General features: G+C 43.2%; 1 protein-coding gene across 1 annotated transcript in view; it reads left to right on the forward strand.

Moving 5' to 3' along the window:
* PKHD1 (PKHD1 ciliary IPT domain containing fibrocystin/polyductin) overlaps window positions 1-23,600 on the forward strand; it is a 369,527-nt gene that overhangs the window by 211,907 nt on the left and 134,020 nt on the right. Inside the window, exons 48-49 of the mRNA XM_074947443.1 lie at window positions 13,482-13,659; window positions 14,139-14,334. Coding sequence (XP_074803544.1) covers window positions 13,482-13,659; window positions 14,139-14,334 — 374 coding nt within the window. The remainder of the gene's footprint in view (window positions 1-13,481; window positions 13,660-14,138; window positions 14,335-23,600) is intronic.

Here is a 23,600-nt window from a genome sequence, read left to right on the forward strand (position 1 = left end):
TATGATTTCAGTTGATTATGTTGTTCTTCCTGGGCCAAATCTTTACACCTGCTCAGGACATGACTCCCGCTGACTGCACTGTGGTCTAGTGGTTACAGCAGAGGATTCCGAGTCAGGAGACCTGGGTTTTGTAGTAACCACTGCCACTAACACTGGGCAAACCAACTACTTTCTATGCCACTTATGCCCCCATCGAAAAAAGGGGATTATGATAATTGATAGAGCTGGACGAAGATCTTTTCTCCACATTTTTTATTTCTTGGATGAAAAATGGCTTCTCAACAAAATGAAAATTTTCACAAAAAAACCCACAATTTGTTTAAAAAAAATGTTTTAAAGATTTTTTTTTGACAAAAATAACAAACATTCCTTTTTTTTCCTTGAGCAGCTCAGGTAATGAGTTATCTTTTGGAAAGCACATTCAGATCCCTGATTGAGAATACCACTTTTTATTTTGTAACAGGACGTCTCAGCCTTCAAATATAAAGGTTCCCAATAGCATCTCATGAGGCACTTAATCCAAAAGCCTTTAGAAATTCTAAATAAATTAGGGGACAGGATGGTTCAATGGTTAGGGCACTTCCTAGAACTGGAGACCTGCTTAAATTCTTTGCTCCTCCACAGATTTCCAGTGTGACCCTGCTCAAGCCACTTAGGCTCAGATTTTTAATGACCTAGAAGTTTAAATCCCATTGACTGTCAATGGGATTTTGATTCCTAACTGCCTAAATGCCTTTTGAAAATGAAAATTTGAAAATTTAGGCTCCTAAATCAGTTAGGGATTGCAATGCTGAGCATTGCAACACCTAAATACCATTAAAAATCTGGGCCATAGCCTTTCTGTGCCTCAATTCTCCATTTATAAAATGGGGATAATACCTTATAGGGGTGTGGTGAGGATAAATGCATTAAAGATTGAGAGGTGCTCGGATATTATGGTGATGGAGGCCACGTAAGTACCTAAAATAGATGATGTGTTGTCTCTCTCCTTGAGAATCACCCTCCAGATTAAGGTGCAGAATTTACCCTCCCTATTCTATTATACTCTTCTCCTTGCCAGCCTGCTTCTTTCTTTGCACTGCAAGTGAAGGTATGATTGTAACAAGGTTAGGCATAGCCATGCTAGCTTTAATCTAGCTAGCATGGGTCTCTCTAGTAGTGAAGACGTGGCAGGACAGACTTCAGTGTGGGCTAACAACCCGACTACATACCCAGGGTCCCCAGCGGGCTCGTACGGGATCGGCTAGCCTGTACTGAAGCCCCTGCCGCCACACGGTCACTACTGTTGTTTCCCACACTGGCTATATTAAAGCTAGGATGGGTATACTCACACATGCTACAATTGCATCTTCATTGGCTGTCTAGATTTACCAGAAATGTAAATGAGACACAGGCCCTTATATTTCCTAAGCTCAGTCACGTGACATGAGGTGAAGAAGGGTCATGTGATTGTAAAAACCCTGAGTACCCCTGTCATTTTAGTTCTGCCTCCTGTTTGCTCTATATAGAGGAAAATATATTGTGGTGGTGAGTAGTAGTGTAAACACCTGTTTGGGCCCCTTTACAGTGTGCTGGTGGCCTAAGGCCTTAGGGTCTGTCTGTGCTGGAGATGTGATTTCCAGCTTGCCTAGACATACACCTGCTAGCTCTGATCAAGCTAGCATGCTAAAAATAGCAGTGTCACTGCAGCTGCAGAGGCAGCAGGGCGGGCTAGCCACCCCGAGTAGGTACCTAGGGTCCAGACAGGAATCTCTAGGCGGCGAGGCCCTTCCCCTGCCTGTGGAGCCCTGGCTGCACTGCGATGTTAGAGAGCTAGCTCAATGCAAACTAGCTAGGTGTACATCTCCCCGAGCCGGGGATTACACTTCCACTCCAGTGTAGACGTAACCTGAGGGTAAATGACTGTCAGGCTCAGAAAGTTCAGTTTCCTACCCGAACTGCTATGTGTCAGGCTCTTCTTACAATGCTCAGGAAGAGGCAAATATCTCGCTTCAGCTTTGACGGACATACAGCTGCGATGTGCTATTCCAGTTCACCTCTTGTTGCTACCGCTGCTTATGTGAGCTGGGCTGGCTACTGCATTTGAGTTGCTGGCAGCTAAAGGAGAAATGTTGCGTAGCCAAACATTACCACTACTGCTCATAGAGGAAGGATACATTAGAATTGCTCTCTCTTAAGTGAAGAGAGTGTTTTAACACGTGAAAAAAAAAATCACTCCAGCTTTTTGATTCCCCCCTCCCCAAGTCCCCCATCATTTCATTTTATGTTTAGTGTACAAATCTGTACCATTTTCCGATTTTGCTGTTTCAAGTTCGTTGCACACTGGCAGCAGTGCTGAAGAGCGCTGTCAGATGGATGTAAATAATTCAGAGCCTTCGTATTATTCATGTTTTAGAAGAAGGAAAAACATTTCCAAATAGGAAAAAAACAAGTTGCTGTATAATTGCAGGGCTGGGGGACATTTCCTGTAGCCTTCAGCTACATAGAAACTTCCCAAGCAAATACTCACTTCCACTAAACCAAAAGTCTGTAATCAGTGGGATTACGGAGTTGTGCGGTTAAGTGGACCAGGCACTAAACCGGGAGTAAGGAGATCTATGTCCTATTCCTGGCTCTGCCATGTGGCCTTGGGCAAGTTACTTCCCCTCCCACTCTTTGGGAGAAGAAGTAACTTGTGTGGTCTATTTAGATTGTCTTGTCTATTTGTCTTGCCTGTTTAGATTGCAAGCTCTTGGGGCAGAGGCTCTCTCTTATTCTATATACATACAGCCCCTAGCTCAGTGATGCCCCAGTTTTGATTGGGGCCTCTGGGCACCCCCAGAATATAAATGATGATAATGCATAAAAGATGGTGGTGCACTTCTCTAACAAATATTCAGATCCCTCTTTTTCCTTCCAGTTCACAGTGCTAATGGGTCTTGGGGGGTGAGCAGAACTAACAATGAATTAGAACCTTAGATCCCAGCACTTATGAACTTTGGGAAAGTTTGAATCTGGCATTCAACGTAGCCCTTCACTGCAGGTAGATGGCTTAATACTTTTAATCTAGTCGCAGCAAGGGCCTTTGCTCTTTCCTTTCCTTTCAGGCTAGCCTCCTTCCTCTTTCCATTCTTTCCAAGAGCAGGGAGTCAGCTGATGCCAAAGATACTCGGCAGCACTACTTCCCAAGGCCAGCTGCTAGCCTGTCCCCCAGTGGAATGTTTTCTGAACTGAGTAACCCTCCTCCATGGAGATCAAGAGAATCTTCTCTATGCTATTTCTAGATCTCACTCTCCTGGGTGTGCGCCACCAGCCAAATCACCTTCATGTTAAGTTGAAAGAACATCAGCTTGCAGCCCGGAACATCAGCCCACATAATGTGCATTCAAATAAAGTATAGGTCAAAGAGGCTTCATGGACAGGGGCAGTGCTCTACAAATTGACTCATCAGGGAAATGTGGAGGCAAGTAAATAAGGGGCTACAGAGAATGATACAATAAAGTACATTTTTACAGCACAACTGGAAGATGTCTTGGGGGAAGGTGGATTTCATCCAGAGGTATTGAAGGTTGTAAACAAGAACGAGGGAATGGTTTATGATTGGTGCCAGGGTGTGTAACTAGGAAAAATGGAAAGAAGTTGAGAAAGGAAAACTGGGCAGCGGGGAAAATTTCCTCACAATGAAGTCTATTGGTCTTGGATAATCTCCCAGGAGAATGGTGAAAGAAAGTACCATCATTTGAATAATTTAAAACTAGACTGGGCAAAGCACAAAACATGTACTGCAGGGAATAATTCTGCATAGCCTCTCTGGGCATGATGCAGATGGCCTTATAGCTGGTGGAATTTCCCATCTATAATCATAGTACCACTGGTGTTTCCTCAGAGCCATGTCATGCAGGAGGCAAGGTTTCTATCTTATCTGTTAATGCTGTCAGAGTGGATTGTATCTTAAATTGGGGAAAGACCCTGATGGCAAATGTTAAGACTCAAACCCAGATCACCTGAATCTTAGTCTAGTTCCGTAGCCACAAGACTATCCTTCTCTTCTTATGCAGCCAGAAGTTTTCTGGGGCTAACAAAACAATCTAGAGTCCGGCCATCAGAATCTCACTCTGATTCCATAGTGTTGGAAGTACTGTGCATTTTTGTTTAAAGAGAACGGAACAGATGGTCAGTTGCACTGCAGTAAATGCAGAGTGATTGACATGGAGTTGCTTCAGATTTACCCTGGTGTAAAAGATCAGAATTTGGTCCTGTTTGTCTGAATCTTAATTCTGTGTTTTTTGCTTTCGTGTCATGTTGATGTTAACCCAAATGCACCATGTTTCCTTGTCGTGATGTTACTTGGCAGGAGATATTAAGGAGGGAAGAGAGAGATGAATTCAGCACTCCCTGAAAATGAGCCTTTTTGATTGTGTATATAAATGAATCCATTCCAGGGAGTCACTTTAGGGAGGTTGGGATCAGGATCTCAAATTCACAGCTGCCTGCTGTTCCTACTGTCAGCCAAACTTGAGCCCTTAATATAGAACTAGTAAAGAATTAATTCCCTCCCCCCCCACTGCCATGAAAAATTGGGGAAAAAAGCGCCTTTTCTTTCAGAATATGTAGGGAGTTTGACAATATTTTAAAGAAAATCCAATTTTGGCTTCTGAAAATCCCAGAAATCTTTGATTTTTTTGGTTTTCAGTTTTTTGATTGAAACCCAATTGAAAAATATTCCCCCAAATACCCGCCCCCGGACATTTTTGCAAAAACATTTCTATTTTGTCAAAAAAATCATTATTTTTTGTTACAAATAGTAGACAGAATAATTTCTATCAGTTCTATCTGAACCTAAAACCCCAAGAACTTTGAGGGAAATATGGATCTGGACATATCTCAAAAAGAGCGTTTTCTATCACGTCCAGTTGAAATTTAAACTAATGTGTCAGTTAAACTGCCCTCGAAGGGCTCTTTACATCTTGTAAAAATATAATTGAAGCTTATAAAAGTCTTTATAAATCTACATGCAAGAAAGTTATTGAGTGCTGTGAAGAACAGCGTATGCCGTGATGCAGTGTTGAGTGGCTGCAGGCTAGATACGGCCGCTCAAAATGCCACTGCTAACCATATTATCTTGGAAATGTGAGTCCCTATTAATATTAAAATAAATTCTCATTAAAAAATTGTCATAATGTGATTAAGTGACTTTAAAAGTTTCTTCTCCTCATGCATGATTTTTACAAGAGGAAAGCATTAGAATAATCTCCATTACACAGCACCTTCCATCCCAAGGAATTCTAAAAACACTTAGTAAACTTTATACAGTCCAGGAGTAACTTTGCAACTCACTCATTTTCATCTGCCTCCACTGCGGAATTTTGAAAGCCAGGATTTTTGCCCTGCTCCAGCCTTGCAGCTGAGCCTTTTATTGCTTCACTCCTTTATTTTGCTGGAGATGAAAAGATTAGCTCACTTTTTGATTACCTTAATTCCTAAATCTGGTCTAATATCCTCTCCAGTGTGAAAGGAATCGTGTACCCTGTACTTCTATGACTTCAAGAGAAGAGTTCAAATGATTACTCTAGTTTTGCTTCTCCTTTGAGCTTTACTTATCTTGGTGCCTATGTGTGTACCAATTCCCGCGTCAAACACATGCAAAGCCACACTTTTTCACTCACTACACACATGCACTGTTGCCCTCTGTACACACATCTTCACTAAATACACAGACTTATTCACACATACAGACTCCTTTCCTACACTTACACACACTGTTCTGTTAGCTTAAATTGGCCTTGAGGGGTCACGGTTTAGCTGGTGAGCATTTAACAGCTGGACGCTGGCTGTTCAATTAACAAGCCTACTTGTTTGAATTTCCTACCTGTGTCCGGCTTGCTACACTGTATTTCTTACATAATTGATTGGTCCTAAGATTGAATTGAGTTTTAGCGTAATGTTCATGGACGATGGCAGTACAGATGTGAGGTAAATTATGGCAGTCCCAAAATGCATGCTTCCAAATTTTTGCCTCGGTTTCTGGATGCCCAACTTGAAACACCTTGTGTCTGATTTTCAGAACTGTATTTCCCGTAATGGCTGCTCAGCATCTCTGAAAACCACGCACAAAAGGCCGGATTCTTCTCATACTTATACCAGTATAAATCAGGAGAATATCCACAGAAGATAGGAGTTACATCAAGAATCACATTCGCAGTCTTTGGATTTGAGTACACAGATTTAGTGACAATATCTAAAGATTTTGAACCTCCACAATTAAAAAAAAAAATGTTCTTGGGTCCACCACCTAAACTATAAGAGTTTGCTGTAGTCAGAGTTTGCATTTAACCTCCATTTGTACAACAGTAAATTAGAGTATTGACACAAATGTTTGCAGCCCCATTTGAAGTGAGCTGCTATTTGATTTCCTGTTTTAAGGAGATGGATAATCATAATGGGTTATTTCACAAATGTACCAAACAGAATGCGTTTAGAGATAAACACAGCGCCTGCCACCATACGCAGAGATATGGAGCCTTAGGATAAGAAAGCTAATGGTAAACATAAACAGGAGAGTTAATATTTGTTCTCCTTGGTGCTGTTGATTGGTTCAGCAAATCCTTTGTGGGCCATCTATGTTCAACAGCTCTACACAGTACACTTGAGCTAAATTACATAACAGTTTGTACAGCCGCAATGGTAAATTGTGATTCAGATTGTAAAGTTCTGTCTCGTAACTATGCCATATTTCTAAAGCAAATTACTCCTTAATTGAATTACTCCACTTCAATATAAAAATACAGCACTGTCAATGAGTCATCCATTTTTTTCTGATACAGTTTGTAAAAGCTTCCAACTGTTTAAAGCAAGGGTTAATTTTGCATTAAGACCACTGCCTCCTGGTTTCTTTCAAATAAAGCCAGGGGAAGTTCAGGGAAAGGCTCTTTCTTTTGGTAATGAAGCTCTCTCATGTTAATGATCCATGCAGGCTCCCTTGGCTCCTTTGAATTAGAAATACTCGAGCCTGTGCTCCTCTGCTTCATTAACATTAAAGAGAGGTAGATTGGTGGCTATTTAGGGCACAGTGAAATTGTTGGCTATTTAGGGCAAATAAAATGGTGCTAATTGTGGCTGGTAAATTCCATTAGCCGTCTAATCCCATTTTGGAGTTAGTTTGGCAAGAATATGAGAAACAAGCACAGAAACATCCTTTTGAAGGGAATGTGGTATCAAAGTCAGGGTTAACTTGGACGAACTAACTCTTTCATAAAGTGGCAGGGCTTTTTCAACCCTCCCAAAACATGGTTTGATTTTTTTGGTGCTGATGCCAGGTTAGGGTGCATGTGGGTGGGGTAATATCTGAATGAAGAGCAGGACAAAGTGTGGGAGAGTTGGGGAAAAAACATTCCCAGTTGAGGGGATCCAGCTGTGGAACAAACTTCCAGAGGCTATTCAGGGAACGTGGAGTCTGACTGTCCTCAGGAAGCATTGCAAAACCTTCCTGTTTGGAAAGGCCTTACCTCCACAAAAATGACACACACACCCCTTCCACCCAAAAAGCTCCAAACAACCAAAAAGAAAAACAACCCTCAAGCCCCTAAAACCAATCAACCTAAAACATAGAGTAAATGAATAAAACCTAAAGAGAAAAAATAAAAAAACCCAAACCTTATCCCAGATGGAGTTTTTAGGCCAAAACGGGAGAAATGCCAGTGACTCCATAAAGAGAACTAGGAACTTTTCCATTGTTAACTGATGATACACGGAAGGCACTCTCCTACTACGGTGATGGGCAGCAGTGCAAAACTGTATGACTGACAGATTGTATCCAGACTGGTTTGCGCAGACTGAATTTCCTGTCCACTTTTACACCTATTGGCTCCCATAGAAAAACTGCCTCAAACACACAGTTGCCTGTGGGGCTTCAATATAATGCAGAGATACTGTGAAAATAGAAAAACAAAAGTGACATGTTGCACTGAAGCTGGGAATTGTGGCCCTGAATCTCCTCTCACTTGCTGTGGTTTTCCATCACTGTAGCACAGGGATTGGCAACCTTTGGCAAGTGGCCCGTCAGGGAAATCCGCTGGCGGCTGGGATGGTTTGTTTACGAGCAGTGCCCACAGGTTTGGCCAATCGCAGCTCCCACTGGCCGTGGTTCACCGTCCCTGGCAAATGGGGGCTGCTGGAAGTGGCAGCCAGCACATCCTCGTATGAAGATTTTCCTCCATACCTGAGCAGGTGCGAAAGTGCTCACAACCTGACAGTACCATAGTGGTTGTCAGTTGCTTGCTTAATTAGTGTGAATACCTTGGCCCATCTGATGCCTACAAAGGGAGGTTTATTAGTAGTGAACCACCCATTTAACCCTTCTAAGCTCCTTCCAGTCAGTTTCTATTGATTTATTCTCCATACTCCCCTCCACCCACTATCCTGCTGCTGAGTGTTCTGTAAAAGGCAATAATCCTGGCATTGTACCTAGTTCATGTTAAAAGTTTCTGATCGAAGCTACATTCATCTTCACTACAGAGGCATGGCCCATAGATAGCTCAGGCCCTAGCATGCCAGGCTCCTTTTGGGTCAGGATGGGGCTTGCTATACTGAGACCTGTAACCCCAAACAACTGTACCTCTGTACTAAGGATCCAGGGAAGAGCCTGTGGGCTGTAGTTGGCCACTCCTGCCCTAAACCTTTCCGTACATGGGCCAGATTATGTCTTTGAAACTATGATTGTGACTGGTGATAAGGGAAGGGCTATGTTGTAGTGTGAGCCCCAGCAGGGCTGACTCAGCCAGAATCCTTCCTGGAGCTTTGGGGGAATGTACACTACAGTGCCGCATCATCCTGACCACCCTTTGAAAGCAAGCTCTGTCTGCTTCCCTCCATGTTGGATAAACTCTCCCGGCTGAGAGCAATGTCACGTATCCCCAAAGGGATTATGCCAGGTCCCTACCCAAGGATGCAACCGGGGAAGGCTTGTTGTGCCGTCTCCCCTTCCTACACCCTTTGTTTGCCAATACAGAGCTGGGATAGTGTATAATACTTTGAGCTACAAAGGAATTAGCCTCACCTCTCCCACTGCCATTAAAGGGAGAATTCCTAGTGACTTTTAATGGAAATTGTGTGATTCTATCATGAAACTCTTCCAAAATGCATGGAAGGCTGTGTCATTTTTACAGTGCACACAAGTATGCTAGGTTCTCTGTAGTGTGTAAGCTGTTTGGGCAACATCTTTCTACACAATCTAATTCTAGATGTGACGAAACAAGAGGGGTTAACTAACTTCCCAGAAAGTACTGACTTGGTGGGGTGGAGGGAAGAGGTCAGGAAGTACAAGAATCCCAGCTTGGGTACAAGGCTAAGCTTGTCTTCAAGCAGTGTAAAGTGTTGTTACAGTATTCATTATGCTAGGAGCTGGCTAACAGTGGAGAACACTGAGAGGTGTTTTTGTTTTTTTTAAGAAGCAGCTTGTAAAAAAAAAACAGTCTGATAACCTTCATCGGTCAGATATTGAGGGGGCAGTGGGTACAAATCTGGTATTTATTTTGAAAGTGGTTTGATGTTGGAATGAGTGCAAGTCTTTCTTCTGATGACAAGAGACTGTCTTGCATTTGATTCTTCTGGTGGGGTATGGTATTGAAAATCTGTTCCAGTATTTATCAGTCGCTCGCTGGCCTATGTCTCTCCTGTGTCCTGCTGATCGTGACTCCCCCCATGTCCATGTTATGTTTTGTATTTGTAGTGGGCTAATATATTTGCACTTTCAATTAAGTATGCCCGTCCATTGCTGCTTTATATGGACAAGGATTTATCTGATCAACACATGTAGCTTGCTTCCAAGTGCATGATTTTGTCGAGGTAGGGTCTTCCGTTTGTAGTTCTGGGAGGACTTAGCAGGCTTTAGACTTTACGTGTGTGTCTTCCTTTTTGCTTATTTCTCCTTCCACTCCTGCCAGCTGCAGTGATTCTGGGGCTGTAGGCACCAATGGATATGTGCATCTTGACATTAAACACCGTACCAGGCTGCTATTATAGCCTTCTGTGGGAGTGTTTCTCCAATCAAGAAACATTTTCTTTGCTCTTTACAGGTTTCTTTAATAGAGTCTGAGCAATTCTAACTGCTGATTAGGCTTTGCCATGTGACTGCCTGGTATGACTGAATTCCCACTCCTGGGTAAACTATACAAATTCACTGCAAGTAAACTGGGGTCTCTTCTCTAAAACTACACAGTTTGAGATATCACTTGTGCTGAAATGCTTCACTGCTTGTGTAATGCTGACAGGCCCCGGTCGTCAGCAGGATTGAACCTGGGACCTCTGGAGCTTAGTGCATGAGCCTCTACCGCATGAGCTAAAAGCCAACTGCCTGTTAGCTAAGGCTAACAGAACACCACACCCAGAAGCTGTGTGGGTTCTATACTTCCCCTAGCTAAGGAAACATGTCCCGAGCTTCAGAGACTTCCTAGTTGAGATCCCCGATGAGCCCCCACTTGTAACACTGACAGACCCTGGTCATTGGCAGGTGGGATCAAACCTGGGACTTCTGGAGCTTAATGCATGAGCCTCTACCACATGAGCTGAAAGCTAACTGGATATTAGCTAAGGCTGCAGAGCAGACTCATTTAACTCTCTCTTGCTAAGTGGTCTTGGTGCCACTAGATGGGACAGAACACCACACCCAGAAGGTGTGTGGGTTACACTTGGTCTGTGATGATCACTGTAGTAGTGTCTGACAGTTTGGCTAGTTCCCAGAAATCTGCATAGTCATCTATAATAATGAAAGCGGCAAAGAGTCCTGTGGCACCTTATAGACTAACAGACGTATTGGAGCATGAGCTTTCGTGGGTGAATACCCACTTCGTCAGATGCAGACTGTTAAGAGCCATTAGGAAAGGGATAGATAATAAGACAGAAAAAATACCATAATGTCAGTATATAAATCCATGGTACACCCACACCTTGAATACTGTTGCATTTCTGGTCACCCCATTTTCAAAAAAGAGATATTAGAACTGGAAAGGGGTCAGAGAAGGGCAACAAAAATGATGAGGGGTGCGGAACAGCTTCCATCTGAGGAGAGATTAAAAAGGCCCGGACTTTTCAACTTGGAAAATAGATGACTAAGAAGGGATACGATCGAGGTCTATAAAATCGTGACTGGAGTGGAGAAGGTGAATAAAGAAGTATTATTTTTATATTGTATTTGTATTGGCGTCCCTAGCCTCTGTTGGTGTCCCCAGCCTCTGCTTACCAGAAGCTGGGAATGTCGTTGACAGGGGATGGATCACTTGATGATTACCTGTTCTGTTCATTCCCTATGGGGCACCTGGCATTGGCCACTGTCGGAAGCCAGGATACTGGGCTAGATGGACCTTTGGTCTGACCCAGTCTGGCCATTCTTATGGTCTTATTTGCTCCTTCACATAACACAAGAACCAGGGGTCACCCAATGAAATTAATAGGTGTCAGGTTTAAAACAAACAAAAGGAAGTACCATTTTACACAACGCACAGTCAATCTATGGAACTTGTTGCCAGGAGATGTTGTAAAGGCCAAAACTATAACAGGGTTCAAAAAAGAATTAGATAAGTTCATGTAGGATAGGTCCATCAATGGCTATTAGTCAAGATGGTCAGGGATGCAACATCATGCTCTGGGTGTACCTAGCCTCTGATTGCCAGAAGCTGGGAGTAGATCACAGGGGATGGATCACTGAATGATCGCCTGTTCTGTTCATTGCCTCTGAAGCACCTGGCATTGGCACTGTTGGAAGACAGGATATTGGGCTAGATGGACCATTGGTTTGACCCAGTATGGCCGCTCTTATGTTCTTACAGTCTGGGGGACAATAAGGGGAAGAGCGGGCTGTCCTGTGGTGATAGCTGTTTAAAAGCTTTGGGGTAATCAATATGGGTGAATCTAGTAACTCCAGCTGTACTTTATTCTTTTTAGTACTGGAATTCAGTTATCTTAACTACAATGTGTCTCACACACATGAATGTTGTCATTATTACTGTACATTGTTGAGTAGTTTTTGATGGACTGGACTGGAGATAGGTGAGAAATGGGAAATTAGAGAAGAAGTAGTTTTTTGAGTTTTTCTTTGGATGATCAGATAAATGGTTCTGTGAAATCATCACCTTTTTTGCGAGGAGTTGACTAACCAAACAATTGTCCATGATGCAATCCACACACACTCTTTCAAGTCTCTTCCTTTGTGCAGGAGCTGAAAAAGATATTTGTGAGCTTAAATGACATATGCTTCCCATTGTTTAATGGCCATTTTATAGATTATTATTCATATATTTGCTCCCCCCCCGAGAAGTTAACATTGTGGAAAGACATGTAATGCTAATGTGTTGCACTTATAGACGGTAGTGCTTTCCATCCAAATATCTCAAAGGGTGGTAGAAACACCAGTAAATTAAGCTTCATGCCAGCTTTGTGAATTAGGTATTATCTGCATTTTAGAGATGGAGTAACTGAAACACAGAGAAGTTAAGTGACAGAATTGGGAATAGAACCCTTAGTTTCCAGGCCATATTTCTGAGGATCCAATGAAGTTAATTGAAAGAATCCCGCTAACTTCAGTGGGCTTTGGGTCAGGTCCTAACAACTGAAAAAATCTGAGGTAAAGTCCGAGATGTCACACAATTCAGATATATTCTTGTTCTGGCTTTAGGAACTGACCGTGTAGAAGGCCTGTTAATCAACTGAGTAATCTTTGGGTATGGCTGGAGACAGGACTTGTGAAGAATGTTGAAGTTTTGGGAACTTCTTTTCATTCCAGATTGGTCCTTTAGACATTTTTCACGAAAAAGCATGAGAGTGTGACAAAGCAAGAGAGAGAGAGACCCAACCTGTGCTAGATCAGCAGTTAGGGCATGCACCTAGGATGTGAGAGACCCAGCTCTCCCTGCTTTGGAAAGTATAGTCTAGCACAGTGGTTCCCAAACTTGTTCCGTCGCTTGTGCAGGGAAAGCCCCTGGCGGGCCGGGCCAGTTTGTTTGCCTGCCTCTTCCACAGGTTCGGCCGATCGCGGCTCCCAGTGGCCGCGGTTCCCTGCTCCAGCCAATGGGAGCTGCTGGAAACAGCAGCCAGTATGTCCCTCGGCCCGTGCCGCTTCCAGCAGCTCCCATTGGCCTGGAGCAGCGAACCGCGGCCACTGGGAGCCGCAATCAACCGAACCTGCGGATGCGGCAGGTAAACAAACCAGCCCGGCCCACCAGGGGCTTTCCCTGCACAAGTGGCGGAACAAGTTTGGGAACCACTGGTCTAGCCGATAGCAAACAGGCCTAGCTCTACCACAGACCTTCTGTGGAACCTTGGGCAAGTCACTTCACCTGTTTCCTCTCCACCCTTTGTCTTTCTCATCTATTTGCAGTATGAACTCCCCAGGGCAGAGCCTGCACCCCCATCCCAGATGGGGCCTGTAGGCGCTGCTATAAAAAAAGTAAAATGTAATAATATTATTAAATGAAGGGTTTGAACACAGATTTAATGTATTTTTTTCCTAGAAAAGAGGCTCCAGACTTTCCTTATAATTTAACCGTGACTGATAGTTATAATAAGACAACCACAGTCCATTACGTCTCTGATACTTTATCAAACCCCTATGGTTGGATGGCTCTGCTCTTGGACCAGGAGACTTACACTCTGACTTTTGGTAACCCTTTCGTCAGCAAACAACTGCAGGTAATGCTGTGTGTTTTGTTTGTTTATAAAATGGCTTTTGTAATGGATGAACAGCATTCACCAAAACTATATCAAGGAACAAAGGAAGAGAAACCCTCCCATTGTTCTGGATGGGCAAACAAAGGAGGAAAAGTACTGCGTGCACATAAAAGAACACAAGATAGTCTTCAGATCACATACACCGGCAACTTTATGAAATTGCTTTGAGCTGGAAGAGCATTCTGGGCACTATTGGTGAATGTTCGCCCCAGTGCAGAGGGCCAGAACAAGACCTGTGAACCACTTAAGACCCACTGAAGCTTGGTCTTGATGGCCCCTAATTTCTACCCTTGTTTTAATGTGGTCAGGAGGATTGATTTAGCGTCCACTTCCCACCTCTCATACATAGTCTTTAACATTCTATGCTTCTGATGCCAATTCACAAAAGAATGCATTACACTTCTAGAAAATGCATGTTCATTATGTTTCCCTCCATCTAGTACTCAGCTACATTCGATAACTTCGTTGCTGGGAATTACTTACTGGTGGAACATGAGAACCTCCCATCCTATGCTGAGGTCATTCTGCTCTGTGGGACAAGGCCTGGTCAGCCACTCCAGTCACTTCCTTCACACAGTCATAACAAGGGCTGTGACTGGTTTTTCAACAGCAAGTTGGGGAAACTAACCTATTTAGGTAAGTGCAATGCAAGTAATATATGTAACGTTGTGCAAATGAGCAGTGCTGGAGCGGCCAATCTGCAATTAAAGGCTCTGATCTGCAAGGTCTTAGGCATGGACATAGCTTTAAGTCAGTAGGACTACTCAAATAACAAGTTATGCACATGCCCAAGCCTTTTCAGGGTCAGGGCCTTAATCTCTTAGTTATCCACAAAGGAAGGTACAGTATGAGCCTTGGCAACTGATGCTTTGGAGGTAAAAAGGCTTTGGAGTCCATTATCAATCCCTTGAATCCCCCACCTTAAATGTCTTAGGAGATATTTGCTGTGAGTCCAATCCTGCACCCACTGAAAGTCATGGGAGTATTATTATTATTATTTTTTTTTACTAAGGATTACTAATATGAAGAGTTGGTCCTTACATCGTGAACTCAGTGACTTTGTAGGCCCATAGGTTGAAAATGTTGACTTTTTAGAGATAATTTCTAAATGTTGTGGCTATTGACTGTTCTTTATTGTGATTTATTGACTGTTCTTTATTGCAATTTGGCATTGACAACCTCTTCAAAACCTGGGACTTTCACCCCTTTATCCTTTTCTCCAGCAAATCAGTCACTCTGGTGCTAAATTCTGGTTGTGAAAGGAGAAGTAATGATTAGGACCATGATTAATAATGGCAGTACCGGAAGTCACTAGACCTCACAGTGCCCTTGAGAGGCAGCTATTATCATTGTCATTTCACACATATGCTATATCTATACTGCAACCATGGGTGTAACTTGGAGCTCCCATAGATGTATGTACTTGCACTCCCGTTCGTCCAGTCTATATGGTTAAAAACAGCAGAGAGAACACAGTGGTTCAGGCTTCAACTCAGGCAATAGAAGCCCACTTGACGCCCCCGGATAGGTACTTCACGGTAGTGTAGACATACCCTTAGTGAAGCTAAAACACAGAGGGACTGAATCTGACTTAGCTAGACCATTTTGACACTCGTACAACTTCATTGGCTTTATTGAGTTACTTCTGATTTGCACTGATTTGATTGCAGTAAAACCTAGAGAAGTTAAGTGACTCACCCAAGGTTGTGCTACACATCTATCACAGAGCAAAAAATCTTGATTTCTTTGCAATTTACTAACAGTAAGGAGGGGGAAAAGACACATACAGCTACATGCAAATCTGAAGATAATTCCCCACTGAAGACCTATTATTTCCAGTACAAATATGTCAACAGTTGGGCACTTTGGATACCCTGCATAAAATTTTCCTTGAAATAGGAAGCCTGGGAAAGCTGGAAACCTGTGGTGTATTTCTTGGCACGTTATTGACATTAAAGAAATCGATCTGACTAATGTTGTCAGCAGTAGTGAACTATGATGTACCATTTAGCACGCAGCAGTCTCAAACAGAATGGCTACATTTCTATTCCTCCTTTCGTCTTGTTTGCATTCTAATTGTGTTGCATTTAGTACATTGGTTTTTTAATACGGGGGGAAAGAATCACATATTTGGCATTCAAATGAATTAAAACATCTCCATCTCACATTTATAATCCATGCTGAAAACTTTTGACTAGACTGCAACTAGTGCTTTACTTACATTATAACTGGGAGACCACTAATACAATCTACAAGATGGCCACAGTGGTCCCTTCCAGCCTTAAAATAGACGAATCTGTAAATTGAAACAGAGAGAATGGCGCTTTTGGTTTTAGCCCTCGGAACGCTCTGCTGTTTAACATTGGGAGCTGTTTTTATTTTTGTTACATTTAACTATATGAAATAATTAGTCAACTAATTAATCCAGTTTACACGTTTTGTAGGATTCTTCAGCTGTCACTCACGTCCAAGCCTGAGGCCTGTGTTTAGTCTCAGTTCTCTTGTTCATGTGACTTGGTCTCCATGGCTACTGGCTGCATCTGCTGACACCCTACTCTCTATTTACTGCTTAATTAAGAATTTCACGCTCAGCCCTTATCTGCCGCTAAGAACAAGAACACACTGTTAAGAAATTCCAAATTTAGGCTGCTGCACAAGGAAAGCCTTTCTTGTAGGCCTGACTGTGTGGAGCCTCTTTAACTATTCTCTTGGCAACTGAGCTGCCACCCTTCAATCAAAAATCATTAAATGGGGCAGAGATAATGAGCATGTAGCATATCAAAAGGAGGATGTTTGCTTGTGCTAAGGAGGAAAAGCTGTAAGGGCCTATAAGCAGCCGCCACTTCAAAGGAAGAGGGGGCTGCCCCGTCAGCAGGGCTGATAAAGCATCATTTGTTCCTGCTTGACTTATGTAAAAGGTCTGGTATGTTAGAGTCCCGTCTTGCAGACGCGAGTCCGCGCTCTTGGTGCTCGTGTGTCAGCAGTTAGGCAGCTGGGCCCAAACAGCATCAGCCAGAGCATATAATCACTTGACTCCGTCTTGACAATGGACACTTGTAGGGGGTGGTCAGGGGGAGGTCCCTAGGATAATAGGAACACAATTATTGCAGCTGCTAGGGAGGGCTATAATTCTTCCTGGAGAAAGTAGCAGGCCCTCATAGAGCTGGGGGAAGACCTTGAGTGTATTATTCATATTCTGACTTTTGGAAGCACTTTGCTGTACCGGTGGGGTTCCAGCAGCTGCTCATGTATCGCCTCTCTCTAATAATTGTACATTCTGTCAGGGGTCAACTTACTTTTGACCCTCTCCCTTTGTGCCAGTTAAAAGGCTTTTTAGGGCAAACTGTTGGGTAGTGGCAGGGGTGCATTAAATTCAAAATTAACGTCAGTAAATACGGATCAGATGCCAGCTCATTCAGAGGCAGGCTCCTAAATTCACACAGCCCTTTGCTCAGCCCCAATGGAAATTTTAAAAAGACCCAACAACTGGGAAGATATTGTTATTCAAAAAAGCCAAACAGCTGAATGAATCTGCCTCAGCCAGCACTGGGGACTGTTCATGTTCAGCTCAGATGCTCTCTACGCCCCCCTTGTCTGATCGGTCACGGAATTTGACCAGCATCCTGCAAGCTCTCGTCTTCAGGGAATGAAACTCTCTGGCACAAAGGATGAGAAAATATAAGGTTGGGAACAAGGTGGTTAAGCTGCCCCGGTGCTTTACTTGTTTGGAAATTAGAGCGTGGCACAAACAATGCAGAAGACTCCTAATGTGGAGGGATTATAATTATAATGGGCGATAAGTAGAACCCACAGGATCCAATGTTTCAAATGCATGGAGGACACATGCAATGATCCTGTTAACCAAGGTGCTGACTGCTACCTTTGCACGTTAATCCTGTTAACTAACTCCCATGCAGCCCTTTGAAAAAGGATCTGTTCAGAAGTTCAAAATACAAGGTGCTCACAGGCAGATTATTCCCCTTCGCTGCTGGGAGCTGGGGGAAGAGGGTTGTAGCCTCCTGTGCTGAAGGAATTTGGGGGCTACTCTCATTCATACCTCTCTAACTATGCTGTTAGGTTTGCTATGTATCCTTGTGTACGTGGGAAGGTGCTATTTTCCTCCAGGACGTCTTGTGTCCCAAAAGAAATGCTCTCGAAGCGCTTGTGGGTCCTGAAGTCACTGTCTGGCCCTATGAAATGCTAACCTACTGTGACACAGGCTCATGTCATGACTGTGTTTTGACGTAACATCACCACGTTGTGGCACGGTGAGCTCATGTCACAGTGTGGGGAGGTAAATGTCATACTGGGGCAAACTCAGACAATGGCATCTTTAAGTCTGAGGTATTCTATGCAAACTACAGTAATGACTTTTTTTGCACTGTCAGTTCTTTGAGACAGGGATTGTCTTTTCATTATGTATGTGTACAGCACCTACCAGGACTGGGCCCTGATCCTTGGCTTGGGCCTCTGGGCAGTACCACCATATAAATAACCAGTGGCATATATTTTACATTCCTAGTGTTGTGGAACCTTTTGAAATTACAAAGTTGTTTTCGTTTCAAAGAGTTCAAGGTGGAACCATTTTTCATTTGTTTTTCCATTTTTATGACCTTTTCATTATTATTATTAATTATATTTGCATTGTGGTAATATCTGGGAGACGAGTCTTGAACCAGGATCCCATTGTGGTAGGCACTGTACACCAATGTACAACTGAAAGATGGCCCCTGCCCCAAAGAGCTTACAATCTAGGTATAAATCAAGACATACCAGATGGATAAATAGACAAGTGGGGTCGGAGAAGTACCAGGAAGCAATGGGACAGTATTGGCCAACATGATAAACAGTGGTCTCAAACGGACTGTGGCTGTTAGGTTTTTTGCAGATATTGTTGCAAAAGAAAGTTTAGAGGAGAGATTTGAAGGTGGATAATGAGGTGGCTTAGCAGATCTTTATGGGAGCAACTCCCAGACATAAGGGCAGCATGGGAGAAAGAATGAAGGTGCTTGTTTGAAAATTTAGTTAGTGGGGAGTGAAGGTGGAGGTTGTGAATAAGAGGTTGTAATCTCAGTAGTGAATAAGAGAGCATAGGTAGGGTGGGGATAGGCCATGAAGGGCCTTGAAAATGAAGACAAGTAAGCTTGTTAATTGAAACATTTTTAGTTGAAATATTTGTCAAAAACATGATTGAAACTTTATTAACATAGTTACTGAACTTTTTCATTTACTCCCAACCCATTTTCCAATGAACTTAAAATATGGGCCTTGTCTCCTTGAAGTCAATGGGACTACTCACATGTAAAGTTACACAGGATCAAGGCTTAGCATTGTGTTGGTGCTGCATCAAACCAGGTTTGCTGTTTAATTAGCTTAAGAAACTTGAATTTCATTATTTTGATCGTTCTTTCTTGTAAATACCTAAAGCCTGATCCAAACTCCATTGTAGTCAAAGGGAGGTTTTCATTGATCTCAGCAGGAGAAGAGCAGGCCTCTAAAGAGTTGTTCTTTACATTGAAAATTACTGTATAAGCAAAACAAAGATGTTTCATTCATATTCATTGCCCAAGTTTCAAGGGGCATTTTGGATGAAAGATTTGAAGTGGGAAGCTGGATGGCTCAGGAGATTGGTAACGCAATAATAAGCCTTTAACTTCTAGCCAGTTTGAATTCCGATCGGGTAAGTAGTTTCCAAAGGTCACAGTATTATATGAAGGCTTTTCAGTGGCTTATATGTGAGGACATGATTTAGTCACGGAAGTCACGAATTCCGTGACTTTACTGGACCTCTGTGACTTCAGCGTCAGCTATCGGCGGTGGGGGTGGAGCCAGGGCTGTGCATCCCTGACCCGCAGCTTCAGCCGGAGCTGGGGCTGTGTGTGACCCCCCAACCTCTTTGGCTGGGGCCTGAGCCAGAGCTGCTGCTGTGCGCCCCTGCCCCATGGTTTTGGCCGAGGCTGAAGCCAGAGCTGTCCCGCCTCCTCCATAGAAGTGGGGCTGTGGCTGTCAGTCCCCCACCATGGGGCCCAGCTGTCATTCCCCCCTACCCTCTCCAGCCCTCTCTCCGCCGTCATTGCTAATAAAAATCATGAACAGGTCACAGCGCCCGTGAATTTTCGTTTATTGCCCACGACCGTCCGTGACTTTTACTAAAAATAACCATGACAAAATCTTACCCTTACTTCTATGAAATGAGTTGAGTGTTCTCATTTCAGTTCCTAGCGGACATGTGCCCCAATCACCGACCCACGGAAAAACACCCTCACACACAGCACCAATTGTCATCCTCATTGGCAGCCTCAGTGGAGAGGCCAAAGAGTGAGTGGATTGTGGTGATCAGAAAATGAAGACTAAACTGCGCTCTTTCACTCTTAGAGATAGTCCTTGTAATTCTGGATTGTTGCCCATTAGTATGGCAGATTGAGGAAGCTCATGCTGCCTCAGTCTTTGCTGCAGCCATTATTAATCCATTAAGAGAGGAAGTCAGTCTTGGTTTGCCACATCTTAAGGTTTTATATTGCTGCCGATCAGCATGGTATCCAAATCCATATGATGATACAGTTCTGAGCACCCTAGTATATGGCACCTTCTACTAATTAACCAAATATTCTATCTCCATCTCCCCAGCCTTGGAAGATCTGTCTCATGTGTAGTGCTGCAGATGCCTTGTAGTTGAGTGTGATTTCTAAAAGTTTTGATGTTTCCCATGATGTATGTTGGCTCTATTGATGTTGAATGGCATGGTGGTGTTTGTTATTTGTAACTCAGAGCATTGGAGCATTTATCCTAGTTTCAGCACTTTCTAATAACCACAGGCAAGTTTTCTGTCACTACATAGCTGATGAAAGACTGTTTTGCTCCTCCTTCACATCAACTCAGAGACCTAAACCAGGAGAAGGAAGATGCCAGGAAGTTTGAATTCACGAAGGCCTTTATGTATGATTCACAGCCCAAGCATCCAGGAAGGACTGTAATCGGACAGAAAATTGGTGGCCTGGTAAAGTTTTTATACAACTAGGACCTGGAGCCTTATAACTGCATGTTGCGAAGAGGCCCCTTAATCCAGTGTTTCCTAATGACATCCTTTATCTGTGTTGCCTGTATCTCTTCCTGTTCCTTGCTTAAATGATGATAATATACTCAATATATAAACAAAACCACCCAGAGAACTAGGTAATTATGTTCTTGTCCACTCTCTGGGCTTGAATCGGACCTTGTGTAGGCACTTACACCTGAATGAAGTGGGTGTAAAATGCTTCCCAATCAGCATGGTTGTGCTTTACACCTACTTTGCCTTGCACTAGCATAAATAATTACATTAAGTGCCAAACAGTAGAGAATCAAACCCTGCAGTTTTTAACCAAGCTGATAAGTTAGTGATGTGGTTAGCTCTAAACATAGTTACAATTAACACCCCACTTGAGTAGTTACCATGGCAGCTAACCAGGATTTGCTTTTGTCATTGTCTTGGCCTAATATGGTTGTCTTCATGTAACCAGGCTGCAATAGTGTTATCTGCTGTATAAACAGGACCCCTCCATCAGCTCTATGTAACCACAACAAACAGACCTCATTGTGCTGAGCTCTCTGTGTGGTGGGAAATCCCAGCGTTCTCTGTTTCATGTGTTGCTGGTGCCATTCTGAATGTCTGCTGGATATTCTATTTCCTGCTGAGGCAGTATGGGCATAGCTGGCCAGATTTTCCCTGAATGCATTTTTCCAAACAGAAGTAATCGGACAAACCGGGTTATACTGTGAAAAAAGCTGTGTGTGTGTAGCCAAGTCAGATGAGCATGTCTCATACCTTGTTACAAAAGCACGGTTGTAGGATTCTCCTGTCCCTTGCAACTGTTTATACTCTGGTGTAACTCCATTGATTTCACAGGATTATTTCTGATTTGCCATGACATAAGTGAGAGGAAAATGAATAGTGAGTAGACTGGCCTACAGCAGATGTTCTAAACCATTCTCCTGAAACAATAAGTTACTTCAGGTACTCCTACTTCTCAGCTCTCTCCAATTATGATAGATTGTGTCATCGCTTATACCCAAATTACCCTTTGCCTCCCTTTTACCTGTTGAGTTCATTCCTGACAGAATTAGAACTAAGCCTCAGTCTGGCATCATTCAGAAATTTATGAAAAGAACATATTTTTGTTCAGGCTTTTCACTGCCAGCTTTATCTTTCTGGCACTAATTCTACTGTTAAGGTTTTGAGGTGAAACAGTACCACAAGAAAAGCATTAATCTCTCCATGGTACTCATGTTGCCCCTGCACCATAATGTCTCATGATCTTTAATCCATTTATCCTGGCAGTTAGGGAAGTGCCCTGGTCCCCATTTCACAGATGGGGAGTTGAGGCATACAGACACTAAGTTCACACAAAAAGTTTGCAGCAGGGCAAGAAATTGGACTCAGTGCTCCAGAGCTCCAGGCTAGCACCCTAACCACTACACCCATCTCAACAAGAGACAGAAGCAGTGTGGCAGACCCAACTCCATGGCACTATTAAGTGGAGTCCCCCTATGGTGACTTTGCACTTCAGAGTGGCTTTTGTAACTATGGCACCAGACTGTAATTAACTATTGGGAAACAAGGTGTCGCTGAAGAGCAGGGTTGTGGCACCTGATTACAAATTAATCAGGCATGAGAAAACCCACATGGAATCCCATTCTGTTTAATTGTGGAAGCCTCATTCGGCATAGGAGCATATGCTACTAACGCAGTCTAGTGTTTTAAACTGACATCAGATAGTAATTATCAGAAAGAATCAAGTATTTTGATTATTCCCACTAATTTATTGACACTTAAAATTAATGGACCTCAGACATTCTAAATTAGCTTGGTTGTACTGGGAGATGGGAAGGGAGGTAAGGAGGAGTGGCTTTCACAATTTAAAAGGACAAAGGTTTGTTTAAATATAATGTAAGTAAAGTACAAGGTGATATGCACTCCCATTGGCAGGTTAAGGTGCATGTTGTGGAGAAGATAAGAGTGTTCTTGAATGGCTAGCTAGTAAGACTTCTCCTTTGTAACATTGCCTCTGTAGAGCTATGAGCATAGTCATGTAGCCTTGGAACCTTCCCCCTGTTCTAGATTCACCAATTTTAAGGTCAGGAGGTAGGTTTATGATCAGCCCTGTGGCCGGAAGCTCTAGAAGGTAAGGAGCTCTCTGCTCCTATCTGGTGAATGGGGGAAGAATGGCCACACAGCTACCTCATCTGCATACATTATTTATTCAGAACTCAAGATGGACTGAAGTTCCAGAGGAGAAGAAGCTCTCTGCCCCCCCACTCTGTTGGTGAATAGTGGGAACTGTGGCTACAGTGAGAGCTTCATCTGCATAAGTTCATTACCCAAAATTCCTCCAGTGACACTTGGGAGTCACCATAACTGTACACACACTCAGAATTGGTTCAGAATTGGAACTGAGGAAAGGGCTCACATCTTTAGTAAGGGTCTTCTCAAGGGTCCTACATTACTACTGATTCCCCTTCATTGAGGAGCCTATACTGTGGGGACAGTTCTTTGATGAAACCCACAAGGTAGCTTCTTGAGGGGATGCAATGCAAAGAGGGCTCTTTGTTGAAGCCACTGAGGATAGCAGCAGAGGTGAGTAAATTCTGGTTTGGTTGTTTCTACCCAGCCACCAAATAAAGCTGAAATCACTATAGCTGGGTTAAGTAGTGGAGCCTCAGGACAGGACCAGGTAGGATTTTGCAAGGGATTGGAGGCAGGTCTGCCCAAGTACACCTCAGGACTCTGGGACTACGCTATCCATTGACACCTAACCATGAGTTGTGTTTAGCGGAGGGAGAAGAGAGAAGTGATGTGGTAAAGGGGCTGTTTGCCTACTGGACATTCACACTGGCAACTAGGGAACCAAGTTAAGACTATTGCC

This window comes from Natator depressus, chromosome 3, assembly GCF_965152275.1.
Source record: "Natator depressus isolate rNatDep1 chromosome 3, rNatDep2.hap1, whole genome shotgun sequence".
NCBI classification, from domain to species: domain Eukaryota; kingdom Metazoa; phylum Chordata; order Testudines; family Cheloniidae; genus Natator; species Natator depressus.